At 51.9% G+C, this 15,952-nt stretch overlaps 1 protein-coding gene across 1 annotated transcript in view; it reads right to left on the bottom strand.

Moving 5' to 3' along the window:
- LOC306660679 (uncharacterized protein C1orf94) overlaps positions 1-15,952 on the bottom strand; it is a gene marked incomplete at its 5' end in the record, with an annotated part of 38,275 nt that overhangs the window by 13,062 nt on the left and 9,261 nt on the right. Inside the window, 3 exons of the mRNA XM_079139045.1 lie at positions 156-331; positions 1,317-1,565; positions 4,730-5,412. Of these exons, the coding sequence (XP_078995171.1) occupies positions 156-331; positions 1,317-1,565; positions 4,730-5,412 (1,108 nt within the window). The remainder of the gene's footprint in view (positions 1-155; positions 332-1,316; positions 1,566-4,729; positions 5,413-15,952) is intronic.

The raw sequence follows: 15,952 nt of genomic DNA, 5'->3' as shown, positions 1-15,952 counted from the left end.
AATAGCAACAGACAAGGTAACAAGTTGATAGTGTCCTGCTGTTGTTCCCTGGGAGCCTCTGGGGTAGGGGGATGGCATCCAAAGGGACCCCAAGGGCCCTTTGTGAAATAGGCTCCCTGCAGGCCATGCCCCTGCCATGCAGCCCACCCACTCACCTGATACTGCGGGAAGGGGGAGTGATTGGTGAACACTGGTGGAGGCGGGCAGTTCAGGTTGAGCCAGAGCGGCTGGTTCACTGTCGTTGAGGCCAAGGCTGTGGCAAAGCGGGGGGTGAAAACGTTCCCTGTGTACTTAAGGTTGTTCTTGTCGGCAATTGTCACAGGTGGGTTCACTGGAAGTTACAGGAGAAGCAAAGCCATTCAGTGTGTGAGGCAGGGAGAGGCCAGGAGGCCTTCAGTGATCCCACCCCCACCCCAGATTAATATTCTCAGAGGTCAGGTGCTTTACAGCCCCAAGAGCGTCCTTCAAAGTCCTGGTGAATTTCCAACTACAGGAAAACATCGTCAGTTCACACCTTGCCAATCTGAAAGGGATGGAAATCCCAGCAGGTCTGGCTTGGAGCTTCTCTCCCCATGATCAGCTAGTCCAGGAGGCAGTTAAACAAGGGACACAGCAACCCACATTGCTATAATCACCTACCGCAAAACCAAATTCTTCCAGGTGCTTTGGAAAAATCTAGCTTTATGCAAACAAGTGCTATGCCACCGGAATTCATTCTTATCAAGCTATTGAAACAGCTCCCACCAGGACCACGCACTCAGCAGGTACTGCATCTTATATAGGTATTGTGTCTACATGGGAATAACTTTTAAAATGTTTTAAAACAGGAGATAGTTAGTCTGAGTTAGTCCAGAAGAATGAATTTTCTGAAAGTGAGTTTTTTCCTGTGAAACAATTGTGTCTCAGGGGCTTATGGAATCAGAAGTGGGTTCTCAGTTTCCCTGTATTTGGTATCATTTCTGAAAAAGAGTTTCTGACCGAAACAACTGCAAAAGAGCCAGGAGAGAAAGCAGGGACATGAAATAGATCCACATGAAAATAACTAAAAGTAGGGATTTTTTCCTTGACGCGGGCATTCTAGGAAGCTATTCAAAATCAACCACCGAGAATGCCCACGTGACTTCTGGAAGCCAACCACATTCCTCTAGCAATTGTATTTCCCATAAAGAACATATGGAAAAAGGCATATCCCTGATTTTACAGGTTTCAAAATCCTGACCTCAAGGGAAGGCAGTGACTGGCCCTGGTCACGCCTGTGTCTCCAGAGGTCTCTGGGGTCCCTCCCTCAGGGTCCTCCCTGGCTAGGGTCAGCTTACATTTCAGCTCCAGCCCGTCCACCTCCACTCTGCTGCGAAGCCTTAGCTGCCCGCTTGGGTTCTTTGTGGCCCCGAGGAACTCATAAAGCAGGTTCTTCTCAGCCGGCCATGCAGGCTTCTTGGTGGACGTGGTGCCCGCTGGGTCACTGCAACTCTCCTCACTGCAGGTGTCCTTCCGGCTCTGGGGCCACTGGCTGAGAAAGAGGCTCTCTCGACCTTTGGTCAGCTCCTTGTTGCCAGGATTCCGTTCTGGAGCAGGAGAGAAATGGAGTCAATGCTTCTGGAGTTCCAAGTACTAGATGCAGGGAGCATCTTCTTATGAGCTAGATGGTAGGTATTCCATAGCACTCGCTTGATGCTCAGACCAGTCTGGAGACTCTCCCTCAGCCCAATGCAGCTGTAGCCTGGCTCTCGAGGTTTGCCTGATCTCTGCTCATTCTGGCCTTCCTGTCTCATGATCCAGCTATCAACCCATCCATCCAATCATCCATCCATCCATCCATCAATCCATCCATCCATCCATCCATCCATCCTCCCTTCCTTCCTTCCTTTCTCCCTCCCTCCCTCCCTCCCTCCCTCCCTCCCTCCCTCCCTCCCTCCCTCCCTCCCTCCCTTCCTTCCTTCCTTCCTTCCTTCCTTCCTTCCTTCCTTCCTTCCTTCCTTCCTTCTTTCCTTCCTTCCTTCCTTCCTTCCTTCCTTCCTTCCACAGTGCCGGTCAGGGGATATAAGGATGACTTGGACCTGGTTCTTGCCATCAGGGAGCACATAGCTTAGTAGGGAAGACATGCATCCCTGCAGAACACAGTCTGAGCCACACAGTTTGGTCCCTCATCACAGACTCCACCTCTGCTGTGTTGTTCACAGGCAGTTCAGCTCTCTTGTCAGCGCCAGGCCCTGTCCTGAGTACTGGGGACACAGGGATGAGTCAGAGCCAGACTCTGCCCTGCAGGAGCTCACAACAAGGAAGAAGAGAGAGACATGCCCAGAATAGCTCCAGGACAAGGCAGATGGGCACCACGAGGTGACAGAAGTACACAACGGGAGAAGATGGTGGCTGACATCACTTCTGTCTGAAAGGTCCTTCCTTCCCAGAAGGAAGCAGGGGTGCAGAAGGCCTTGCATGCATGGGGTGTCCGAGAAGAAGGTGCGACAGGCCTGGGTGACTGTGGAAAGCATCAAAGAGATGCGAAAAGGACGCAATTGGTGCCAGACTCAGGTCTCGCTCCAAATAGACCGAGCATCCATTCCCCAGTGCAAGGACTGTCTGCACCACAGTGGGGTGCTCCCCACAGCGCTCTCACCCCCATGTCCTTTTGGCCTTGCGACTCTTTCTTCAAATGAAATGAAATCATGTGTGTGGAACAGTGGATGGAAGATGCTCTAAAAAAACTGTAGCTGTACTGAACATGTGCAGACGCTTTTTCTTGTCAATGATGCCTAAACGGCACAGTAGAGCAACAGAATATCTAACATTTACATCCTATTAGGTGTCATAGATCACCTAAAGATGGGGTGGAGTGGGTAGGAGGGTGTGCCTGAGTTAGATGCCATTTTAAATGAGGAACTTGAGCATCTGTGGATTTGGACATCTAAAGGGAGCCCCGGAACCAAGATGTGGAGGGACGACTGTAATGCATATATTTAGTATCATGTACATATTTTCTTTAGGGCACTGCTCTGATTGAAGCAGGGAAGAGGGTCATTCCCTGGAAGCCCCCTTCATTCCTTCCACAGCCTGATGGTCTCTGAAGCGCCCCAGAGACTGGCAAGGAAACTTCTGCCTGGTCACTGGATGGCACTGTACTTGACACACTGCAGGCACCTGGGAACTCTGGTCATGGAGGGATCGGGGGAGCCCTGCCTCCATGTTACCTCTTGGAAGTGGACCTGATCCCACCAACTCTTGGCTCTCCAACCCCGTTGCCTTGAGGGCTGAGTCTGCACCAGACTGGGTCTGCCCTCCCAGAACTGTCCCAGCAAAGGAGAGCTGCTCCGTGCTGGGCCAATTGAGAAGACAATGACATTTTTAGCAAAATGCATCCCTAGAGTCACTTCTAAGAGTTTCTCTGCTTGCTGAGTTTAGCCGCCAGCTAGTTTGCTGAAATAACACACCCACTAATAATAACCCTTTCCCCAGAGAAACACACACCTGCAGCCTCCCATACTTACCAGGGTCCCCCCTACGAGACCTGGTCCACACAAATGCTCGTGTTCCTGCCTGCCTCTTCCCTGCCTCTCTCACATGTACACAACTACACACAACAGACACACGTACCGACATACACACAGACACAAACCAATGCACCCCCAACCTCTGCATTTTCTCTAACAAATACACCTACACTGGCAAAGCTCTCTTAGTACAGTTTTGCCCATATATTTGCACGCACAGACACAAATGGTCAGGAGGATGGGTGAACAGGACCACCTCCAATCCCAGAGCCCCATCTGGCAAAGATGCATCCATGGGTGGCTCCAGGAGGAGGGGAGGAAGACCCCTCCCCTGGGAAGAGCTTAGCCTGCTCCTCCCCCACAGCCCGTCGTCCCCAAGCTCTCTGGCTCTTCCAGGCCTGCCCAACATGAATCCAGCTCACAATCCCAGCTCCAATTCCCTGGACTCCTGACAGTGCTCCAGAATACAGAAGGCTCTCAGGGGTGACCATGTTCTTATCTTCTCAGGGGGATGAACGTGGGCCCTCCTGATACAGGGATCTCCCAGTTATCCACCCATGCTGATGGACTGGGGTAATTCTTCCTTTGGTTGGCATGAATATGATCTCTTCTCCTAGTAACTGCTAAAAGTGGGCAAATGTCTCTGCCATCCGTCTGCCTTCTTGGAACTATCTCGTCTGAATGGCTAGATCAAGACAAAAGGCAGAATCCAAGGGGCAGAGGGAAACTTGGGAAGTGACTGGGTAGCAGATCCCAGGACCAATAGTCTGAACCATGCCTAGAGGACTAATGCATCCACCTTCTGCCCCAGAGAGAGAGAGAACTAGACCTACTAGCCAGAGCAGGTGCCATCATCCCAAGCTGAGTGACCCCAGCTGCCAATCAAATTCCTCTCCATGCTGTAGTCTCACCCTGGACCCATCTAAGGTAAACAATTTCTTCCTGGTGGCGTCAGAAACTGAGCCAGTTCCTACATGGTACCTAGCTCTCTTCCCAGAGTGGACTGGGATTGAGGGCTCTGCATTTGCTCACACAAGCTGTGCCCTGCCCCTGGGCATCCAGCAGAGCAGGCCTGTGGGGGCTGAGAACAGCCTGCACCTGGGAGTCTGTGCCCACCAGAGAGGCTGCTTTGTCCTGCTTCACACAAGGATGGTTTATGTGGGAGCTGTGGCCCCAACTGGCTTCCTGAGAGGATCGCCTCCAAGCAGGCCCACTCTGTACCCCTGACCAGCCCCACTCACCCATCGAGTGGTGCCCCTCCACGGTGGGGTCAGTCTCGGCCTTGGAGCAGATCTTGGCAAACACGGGGAGCTGCCTCTTCTGAGAAGGGAGCTCCAAGAGTTTGTCAGCGGGTGCAGGAAGAGGTGGGGGTGGCAGCAACAGGAATGGGCCCAGCCCCGCAGGCTCCCTGAAGCTTCCCGAGCCACTGAACATGCTGTTCTGCAGGAAGTCCTTGATGACCCTTGCCTCCTCCAGGACCATCTTGTTGTCAGGGGCCTTGGACATTTCCGTGGACTTCAGTGGAAACTGGGCCAGGAGCTTGCTGATCTCCGAGTTGGAGGCGCCCAGACCGTGGCCCCCATCCTCAGTCCCTTTGATCTTGGCAGCACGCAGGATGCCTGTGACTGTAGACAGGGCAGAATCACAGTCCTGCCGGCTGCCAATCACAGATACCGCCACCTTCTGCTCTCGAAGGTGGTCACCAGCAATGATGGAAGCTCCTGGACGCTCACTCCTACTGGCCACCAGAGGAGGTGCAAGAATACAAGGAGCTGGTGTTCGGGTCCCCTGGGGAATGCCGCCAGGTGCTGCCAGTTCCCCCGAGCTCTCTTTGACCAGGATGAGGTGCTCTTTGGTGAGGCTTAAGAACTCCTGCTCCACCAACAGAGAGATCTCATCCTTGCCACTGCTGAGTTCCAGGGCTCTGCAAACAGGTCAGAGAGATAGGCGGTGTTAGTGCTGGCTCACTAAGGGGTGGCTCTGCAGCAGGACATGGGCCCCAGGGGAAAGGAATGGATGCAGGACCTGGTGCAAACACATTCCGTGGTAAAGGAAGTCTATTGCTTTCTCACACAAAAAGAATGGCTGCACAGTCGGCCACCAAGAGGATGTCCACGGGCACTCAGTGGGGTATAGTGCTGCTAGCACCTGTCCCTCCCTGATCACTCATGTCCAGGACCTGAAGCAACAAAGACCAGAGAGGTGGTTCACTGGAACTTTTACCCAGCAGCAAAGGGATTCAGAGTGAGTCAATAGCTGCAAATGCAGAATCCAGAGTGCTGGGCCCAGGCCTGGGGAGCCCCCAGCAGCACAACACAGACTGCCCCCTCTTGCAGAATGGTCAAATGCACAGCCAAGCTCACATCCTGGCTCCGTCACTTCTCATCTGATTAAAAGCCCCATGGACAGCGTCCGGCACAGGGTGAGAACAACTGTTAGTTGTCTACCTGGCTGACAGTCTGGCCTGGCCCCTAGACCCCAGATTCTGCACTGTGATCCCATGGCTACCTGTGTCCATCCTTGCTGGCAGAGTTTCTGGCAAGATCATGGTCTCTGGACTGGATTCATGTCATGGGTGATGCCAGCAGTTGAATGGTCCCTGGACTGATTCCTAAGGATCTCCCTCTACCTAAACACTGGCCTCCACCTATAACTCAGACCCTGGACACCTGGTAGACCAGGCAGCAGCCCAGCGGCATCTGGTGGTCCTGTGGGCTCTAGGCTCCCGATTGTGGGCTTTCTCCAGGTGTGGGTGAGGGTGGCAGGCCTCAGTCCCACCTTCCTGCCATCATCTCTGGCAAGGGGGCACTACCCGAAGGACCTGTGTCACTGAGCTTAGGACCATCCTTACCTACTTGGTGGGCTCCCGTGAGGCTGGGTGAGGTGGCTTATGCCTCCAGCATGCTCAGCATGCTCGCCCTGGGAATTCTGATGAAAGGCGGCGGAAACGAGCCCCACGAGGGGAGAGGGCACAGGAGTCCCCAGAACAGGGCCCATGGAACGCTCAGCCGGGACCCTGCCTCCCTGGCCGTGCTGTCTGTGGGAGCGCATGGTGTGCACACACTCACCCAACATACACACACACACCTGTGGTGGATGCACACACACCTGGACAGAAACACACGCGTTCCAGCACACACAGAACCAGGGGAGTGGCTGGGATGGAAACACACTGGCCACCCACCAGAATGGGCATTTGCTGGAAGCCTAGAGTCTCCCCACTGACCCAGCACGAGCCCTTTACCCTTAGTTACTGGGTTCTGCTGAGACCCACTGGTTCTGGGGTGGGGGCTGGGTAGCCAGGGTGCTTGTGCTAAAAACACATAGGGAGTGCATGTGGGTCTTCCGACCCCTAAGGCACCCATCCTCCTGACCCTCCGCGAGGCCAGGCTTGCTAAGCCCACTCCAGACAAACAGACCTGGGCTGGAGCCTGGGCACCACTGCGTACTTCATGCCGGACCCTGGAATCTCAGAGTCCTCTCCAGCAAAATGAGTGTGACGTTTTCCTCATGGATGGATGGGAGAGTGTGGTGGGGGACCTCACACGTGAGCTCACACAGCAGCGGTTGGTATGAGCACAGGCCTGCCACGTCCCCGGAGGGCCATGGGGCTGCCTGCTGGGTCCAGTCCTGCTCTGGGTGTGCTCCTTCCCTGCGCCCCTTCCTCTCCCTCTCCTCTGCCCCTCACTGCTCCCCTTCCTTTTGCCTCCTTCCCATGTCTAGACTGAGGGCTATAAATAGGTCCCACTCTCACTGCTGTGCCCCTGGGAACAATCAGAATAAAGAGGTTGCCAATCCGTGGCACCAAGTTTCAGATCTCCGTCTTCCTCCTCCTCCTCCTCTCAAAGGAAACAGGTGAGTCTCCAGTCCCAGGAATTGGGCATCTGAAGGAACAGCATCTGCCTTCCCTCCCTGCCCACCCCCCCCCCCCCAGTACCTTGCAAAGCCAGCCATATGCCAATAGCTTTTCTGGATTTGAAAGACTCATTTCAATTATGTTGATTTTTTTAAAAACTGTGATAATGGCATTGTGATTCTCCTTAAACAACAATAACCAAAAAAAAATGAGTACTTATCTCTCAGAAATATACAGTCAGGTATTTACAGATAAAATCGTGTCTGGCGTTTCCTTTAGATTAATCCAGCAGAGGAGGACCTGGCAGGTGAAACATGATTGGTCTCACGTTGCCTATGCTGGTCACCACTAAAGCTGGAGAAGACACAAGGGGTCACCACACGCCAGCCCCTCTGCTTGTGTCTATATTTGGTTTCTATCATTCTTGTTTTTAATAAAGTACACACACACAAAGCTCACCACTGAACCCAAAGGACCAGCCACAGAGCAGAAAAGTAACTCCCAGAAGACCAAAAACCTCCAGGCATGGTCCCTTTACAGCACCTGAGCGGACACTCCCACTCTGCTCCACCCTGAAGCCAGGCAGCTGGAGAGGAACCAGGAAGTTCTGGGTGCGAATCCTGGAGCTGCCCCTAGACAGCTGGCAGCTGAGCCTTTTATTTCTCATCTGTCGAGTGCAGATAACACCTACCTCTCAAGGTCAGACATGAGACTGCTTAGAGATGAGTTATGCAAAATACACAGCATGAGCCCGGTGCACAGCAAGCCCTGGAGGGATGTGCGTGGCACCATTGCTATAATGCTATTATTATCAGTGGTCAGATCTCAGTCACAATGCACCTAGGCACGCTGCGGCAGGCACCTGGAGCAACGAAGAAGGCACCTTCTCTATTCCCACTCTGCAGTCCTTGTGGCCCCGGAGAAGACACTCATGTCCTTCCCAGAAGCAATCACCTCCTTGTCTCCGTCCTGAACTCACAATGAGCTCAGGCAGAGCTTCTGGATCCCACCCCTCCAGGTCTTTTTCCTCTGGACACACCACAGGGACTCTTAGAAAACTGGTATTCCTAGAAGGGGCAGCACTGTGCCAAGGACAGGTGTCCACCTTGGTTGCACCCTGAGAAGCCACCCAAGGGCATCATTTGTCATGGGCCATGATACCATGGGCCAGATGGGAAGCCAGTGCCCACAGGTGTGCTCACATTTGATCCTCTCTGTGGCTCTGGCAGTAAAAGTATCACCCCCCCTTCGCAGATGGAAAGAATGACTGAAAGGCTAAGGACCTTGTCACTGTGGCGGGGAGGAGGCTGGGGTGGGCCCTGTCTGGTCCAGCTGCCTTGGCTTGCTCCTGCTGCCCCAGCTTGGGCTTCCTTTCTGGGGCGAGTTATCCATCGAGGTCTCTGCTGGGCTTTGCTCCCGATCCGAATGCAATCAGGGATGTACCGCTCTCAGCCCATCACTCCAGTCGCTGGAGGATCATAACGCTGAATCTTGAGCCTGTCATCCGTGGCATTAGCTGTCCCTGACAGCTCCGTGTCAGCTGCATGTCTGATGAGCACATCTTCCGAGTCTTCCGCCAATTTACAGATAGAAATGTTGAACGAGAGAGAGTCCAGGGCAGGGCCATGGGGACACTGCTGGAGACCCTCCTCCCTGCCTGACAGTAATCCCGGATCAACACTTTGGGGGAATAAATCAATCCAATACTATCATTCCTTCTCCACTCCTCCATGAGAAAGGCCTTTATCAAGAATCCCGCTGCAATCAAGATTTGCCAGATAGTTAGAAGTCCCTGGTCCATGCCTCCCACTCCTTGCACCCTCCACACCCAAGAAACAAGATTTGCTTGTTATTATTTGTTCTGGAAAACTGCATGCCCACAGAGTTAGGTCATTCTCAGAACTCAGCCTGCTTAAAACCCTCTTGTGGATTCTCATTACACATAGGATAAAGCTCACACTCCTTTACAATCTTTAGGACACTATTCAAATTGGCCCCATCTCCCTTCTTCCAGCCATATTGGTCTTTTATCTATTCCTTGAAATGCCAAGATCATTTCAGCCCCAGAACTTTGCGTTTACTTTTGCGGCGGGGTGGGATGTGTACCAGGGATTGAACTCAGGGGCACTAAACCACTGAGCCACATCCCCAGCCCTATTTTGTATTTTATTTAGAGACAGGGTCTCACTGAGTTACTTAGTGCCTAGCTGTTGCTGAGGCTGGCTTTGAACTCACGATCTTCCTGCCCCAGCCTCCCCAACTGCTGGGATTACAGGTGTGCCAAACCCAGCGACTCTGCATTTCTTATGGAAAGCCCCACCCCCATTATCCCTGAACTAGATCCTCTTTCTCATTCAGGCCTCTGTTCAGTTGTAATGTCCTTAAAGTGGTCTTTCCTACCCATCGTTTAAAAAGTCCCTCTGCCACTTACTAGGCACTCTGTAGGCATCCATTTGCTTATTTTCTTCACACTGTTTGTTGCTGTCTTACAGTGTTATTTGTATGTCTTCCCTCTCCATAACAACATGCATTCCTCAAAGGCAGGGCTTCTATCTTGTTCACCACAGGGGCCTCTGAGCCTAGAACAGAGCCCGACACAAAACTCCAGCTTCGTAAGTACTTGTTGAATGAATGAATGAGCAGGCTCACTTACGTTTCCCTCCTCCGTCCCTCAGATCTCTTCAATTCCCTGGTGCACATTCCTGTTCCTTTTGCAGGTCGCAGGGCCCCAGCTTTCTCTACTGGCTGTGACCTGTTTAATTTTGGTTCCTTTTTTGGCCCTTCTATCCCCCCATCCACCTCTGGCCTGGTATCCCATGAGCAGATCGCAAGCCCCCTGCTGGGCCGGTCTCAGCTCTCCCAACCTTTGCAAAGCAGTTCTGGATGGAAGCCCCACTGACTCAGAGCAATGCCTGGGGGGGGGGGGGGGGCTCAGGACAATTTCTCATGCCGCCTCCTCTAGGACTTTGCTGAGTTTCATGTTAAACCTTCATTGCCTGAAATCTATCTTAAAAATTTTTTTTTCCTGAGAAGTTTTGCTGGTCTTGGCACCTCTCTTGTGCTGTTTGCTTTCTCCCTCAGATTGGTTAAAAAATAAAAATAAAGATAAAATCTATCAGACTCTACCCAGTGAATCATTCAGGGAGGGCAATCCAGCTCCCCGGCTCTTGACAAAGGAAGCTAGTTAGAATCTACGCCGGGACTCCAGGGCTCTGGCTCCATGCTGCCACCTCGGCTTCGCCCACCTCCAGAAATGATAGGTGTCTGATCATGGCTCTGTACTCAAATGCTGTGCATTATTTCTGCATTTGCAGTGTACAGTGTTGTGTAAAAATAAAGGCTATTGACTGGCTGGCACCCCTTCCCAGAATAATGACTAAGCAAGCGTGCTGTTAGCTCCCCAGCAGCAGTTCTGTGTACATGATAACACAGAGCAAAGACGAAAACTGCTATTCATAGGAGCCAAACAACAGAAAAATGCAAGCAGAAAATTGTTAGTGCTGAAGGAGGACACCAAAACAAATATTTTCCTCCAGCTATGGCATTTTAGACCAACAACAAATACAGTACCCAGGCTGGATGTCCTGGCCACATGGCCAATTAAAGAGTGAAACAGGTAGAAAGCTCTGGAGTGGGTCCCATGCAGACCTGGGCTTGGATTGTAGTCTGTGTGCAGATTGGCCTCATGACTTTGGGTGAGATTCTGACTTCTCTGTGTCTGTGAGAGTGGAAGAGCATTGTAGAGTGGTTAAGAGGTCAGTCCCCGGAGAGAGGCTGAAGCAAGATCCACGTCCCCTCTGTTTAATGGAGGCCAGCCTTTAACAGGCAGCCTCATGTCTGAGCCTCAGGTCCTACTCCTATTTCACAAGGTAATAATCAGAAGTAGCATTTATTGTGTACTAACAAGCCAGGCACTTGTGCTAAGCACTTTACATGCAAAGCACGAGTCATCCTAATCCCCACCAGAGCCCCCTCCCAAGAGCCATGAAGGCTAGGTAGTATGATAGACTGATTATAGCAAAGACTCCCTTTAATCTGCACCTTCCTGTATCTGCCCCCTTTGGTAGTTGCATTTGTTCTCGATTCAGTGAGGAGCAGAGACTTGAAATATGCCTGGGCACCTGGGCTTCACCTCATTTCTCTTGAGACTATGAACCACTACCCAGAGGAGTCCAAACTTCCAGCTGGAGGATGACACATCGGATGGAGGAAAACTCCAAGCTGCCTTGTCCAACCGTGGGCCAGATCCAGCTGATTGTAGACGCATGAATGAGCAGGAGCCAACCTCAGCCAAGCTCAATCCACACAAGAAGTGCCCAGCTGAACCCAGCCCAATTACTTACCTATAGATATGGGGCTAAGTAAATAGTTGTCATTTTGAGCCACTACGTTTCTGAGTGGGTTGTTATATCAAAAGTTAACTGAGTGCTCTGGAGCATGCCTGTAATCCCAGCGATTCAGGAGGCTGAGGCAGGAGGATCTCAAGTTCAAAGCCAGCCTCAGCAACTTAGTGAGGCCCTAAGCAACTGAGTGAGGCCCTGTCTCTAAATCAAAAATAAAAAGAGGTGGTATAAAGAACCCCTGGCTGATTCAAATCCCAGTACCAAAAAAAAAGCAACTGATTCAGATAGATACAATCATCCCAGTTTTTTAGATGAAGAAACTAAGAGAAGTTAGGTAATTTTTCCAAGGTCACAGAATTAGAAAGGGACCATGCAGATGAATGGAGTCCATCTGACTCAATAGGCACTCTCCTAACCACTGGGCTACGCTGTGTGGAAACCAAAGTGTGAGATGCTGCGAGAGGACAAGACGCTCACCTAAGTTAGGAGGAGTGAAAAAGTGGCACTCAAACTGGGCCTGGGGTTGACAAGCGCTCAGTTAAAGGATGGAGGAAGAGGGTCCCAGACACAGGAGCCACGGGGGAAGAGCTGCTGGGCTCCTGGGTGGGAGCCATGCTCCAGTGGGTGGGCACACTGCTGGGGCAGAGGAGGGTGTCGTGGGGGGAGGTCAGGGATAAGGTGGGAGTCAGGGTCAGCTAGGCCCTGGAGGTGATGCCAAGGGATTTGATTCTAAAGGGAAGCCACAGATGAGATTCAGGCAGGGAGATGCAGGCGCCAGCGTCCACGAAGTCAGGCATTCCTCCCAGAGAGCAATGCAAGGTGTGACCTGAGCCAGTATCTGTGATGACTCAACCCAGTGCCTGGATTATGCTTGTCACATCTCCCCACAACAGCATGAAGGGCAGGAAGTATCTTCAGGTCCAATTTGGAAAGAGGTAGCTAAGGCTCAGGAAGGTGAAAAGGCTTGCTCGGTTTGCCCAGGAGGATCAGGATTGGAGTAGGATGGGATCCTGGGTCCCTGTGACCCCAAACCTCCACTCTTAGCCACTACCCTACAGTCTCCCAAGCAATACAAGAGGGATACTCTGGAGGCAGCAGACCTAGACTAACACCCACTTTGTCCTTCAATAGAGTGACCTTTGATAAGTCACTTCCCTACCCTGAGCCTCAGTTGTCCAGGGGTAGAGGCCTCCGGGGATCAGGAGGACAAGGTAGCAGAAGACAGAACTCAGAGGACTGGCAGGAGCCATGGCAGTGAGTGACAGGAGGGGAACCAAAGGTCCCAGACAAGGAGAGGCCCTCCTGGTGTTGGCAGAGGCTCCAGTGTCCAATATGCATCTTCCCCAGGGCAGCCCCAGCCAGGCTCAGGCTCAGGCAGGTGGCTAAGGTCTTCCTGTCTGCAGGGGGGTCAGAGGTCCACCTTTCATCCCCCGATGTGTATGCCACAGCACTCAGGGAGACCCCCGCCCGATGTGGAGGAAAGGGAGGCAGCCACCTCCGCCAAAGCTCCTGTGTTCTCCTCCACCTTCCCTCTGCTCCAGATCCAGGACTCACTGAACTGCCTGGGTCCCCTAGTCCCCCCCCACACACACAATGCACATGCACACACCCATCCATGCACACGCATGGACACACCACAACCATGCATACACACACATGCATGCACACAGCCAGCCAAGCATACACACATATATACATGCACACCACATCATGTGCATGCACACACATGCACACATACCACCATAGCCTTCCTGCTTGGAAAACCAGCAGGAGAGAAAGAAAGCAGAGGAAGAAGGTGGATTCTACCTCTCTAGCCCCCTGAGAGGTCTGACAACCCTCAGTTTGAGGGAGAAGGGGCAGTGGAGAGAAGGGGCAGTGGAGAGAAGCTGCAGGTGTGCCAGCCATCCTAGGGCTGTGGCCTGGCTCACATCCCAAAAGTGCCTAGACATGGGCCCTGGGCTGGGACTTCTCTGGTGGGGGGCAAGGGGTGCACAGAGCATCTTGGGAAAGCTTCGGACACCCCACTTCTGGTCTTCCTCCACTCTCTGGGACTTGGTGAGGATTAAGGGAAATGATGAACAGGAAAGCACTCGGTAAATTGTACAGAGCACTATGCAAATGTTAGCAGCTCTGACTGAGACTGTGGCGCGGAGAGCAGAGCCTGGCTGCAGGCCTTGGAGCCCCACTGGCCCAGTTCACAGCCCAGAGTCCCACTTACTAAAGGTGCAAAGTTGAGAAGGCACTGAGACCTCGGTCTCTTCATCTGCTACACGATGATGGGATGGCAACACCCACCCCAGGTTAAAGGAGACAACACTATTAAATCTCTCAGCTACCTTGATGCTAAGCCTGGACTTCGTGTTCATCTAATTTCTTTGCAAAGGTCTCCACGCACAGTGGATTCAATTTTTTTTTTTTTTTTAATGTCCCTGGCATACACTTAGAACTCAAAAAAAAAGGTCAGTTTCCTTCCCTTTTTCCATGCTTGTTTTCTCAAATTTGTGTCTCACAGTTGATTTTTTGAGCCTTGGGCTCTTCCTCTTTGACCCCTAAAGTATCAGAGAAACTTCCATACATGTGCATAAGAGAGGCCCGGGTGCTAGTTTTAAATGCAGATTCCTGGGCGTGCCTGGAGGAAGGGCAGCATGGGCCTCTGGAGGGGGGCCCAGGCATCTGCCTTTTGCGAAGGTATCCTTTCCTCCCATGCCTCTCACTAGACCTCTGTGATTTTGCAGGTGTGGATTTCCCTCTAGATTGCAGTATCTCTCTGCGTGTAGGTCAGGGCAGGTGGGACAGCCCTGGAAGGCACATTGGCACATGGATGTGAATATGCCTTCCTGATTCTTCCCCCAGGGGACAGACATTGAATTGGACCAAAGACTGGGAGTGTTGGGTGTGGGGGAGGAGGGATTCAGTGAGCTGGGGAATGAGACAGGAAATACTAGGGAATAAATACAGCAATAAAGGAGCTTGGGCTGGGAGCTACAGAGTGATTCTTATTGTTCAAATTATCTTTAAAACTTTTCATTTGAATCTGTTTAATAAGGGAAGGCTTACCCCAAGGAAGAGGTATTTTTTTAATGTGACTTGGGAGCTGAATTGGAAAGAATGTTGCAACAAAGATATTAAAAAGGGGATTAAACCAAACCACTGGTGGCCCATCTCTGCAGGCTCCCACAACCTGCGACACAGCTCCCGAAACCATAAAATTAAATTACAAAGGGGGACATGGGAAGTGGGACGTTAATCATGATTCATCTTCCTTCACTGCTCATGGCTCCTGGTGCTAAGCAGACCTGGAAGGCGATTCTAAATGGCTCCTGGTGTCCCTTAGAGCTCAGGCCTTGAAGCCCCACAGGACTCTTTTCTCTGCTCTGCGTCCTCCCAGCTGGGTGACCTTGGTCGAGTTGCCTAACTTCTCTGAGCCGCACCCTCCTTCTTCGTAAGATGGGAATAATATTGACCATCTACTGGGAAGGTTGCTAAGACAAGAAGACAGAAAATTCAAATGTAGAGTCTGACACCTACAAGCTGCTCAAGAAAATGCTACTTCCCTTCACCTAGCTTAAGGCACAAGGAGAAAAAACCTGCCATGTCTGGGCTTATTGATATTCTGTCCCTATGTCCCTGAGTGCTTTCTCTGATGGCCATGACCCTTTGCTTGGATTCTGGCCACCTCTGGGCCTCACCCTCCTTGGGGTGACATTTTAATGGCTCATCCATCATTCACTTCCTCATTCATTCATATACACTGCATAGTCACCGAGTGCCAGGAACTTGGCTGGACACTGGGGAGACAAAGATGAGTAAGATGCAGCCCTTGCCCTTAAGGAGCCCATGGTCAAGTGGAGGAGGAGGGATCCATGGCCACAAGGTAGTGTCCAATGTGTGCCAGATGACCACCACCCCATCAGAAGTGCCACACCTGAACCACACTGACTGGTGTGCTTGGCGTGTTGGGTACTCTCCTCCCCAGTGGGCAATGCGAGGGCTGGGTTCAGTCCAAATCTTCTGTTCCCTCATGCCCATATGAAGACCCACGCCATAGGGTCCTCAGGCCAGGGCAGTGTTTGTCTCTGATGATGACCCCTCCACTTTCTCTTATTAGATAATGAATTATGAAAAGCTAGTCTTGTGTTCTCCCTTTTTGCCCTGGCTTGCCAAGAACCTCCAAGCCAAATGCTGTCCTCACTGCGTAGTGTCCTTTACCTAAGTCTTGTGATAGATAAATTCTCTCCCCATATCACTCTTATCTTGTCATTTTA

The sequence above is a fragment of the Sciurus vulgaris genome, assembly GCF_902686455.1.
Source record: "Sciurus vulgaris genome assembly, chromosome: 1".
Classification (NCBI taxonomy): domain Eukaryota; kingdom Metazoa; phylum Chordata; class Mammalia; order Rodentia; family Sciuridae; genus Sciurus; species Sciurus vulgaris.
This window is presented reverse-complemented; position numbering and strand designations above follow the sequence as displayed.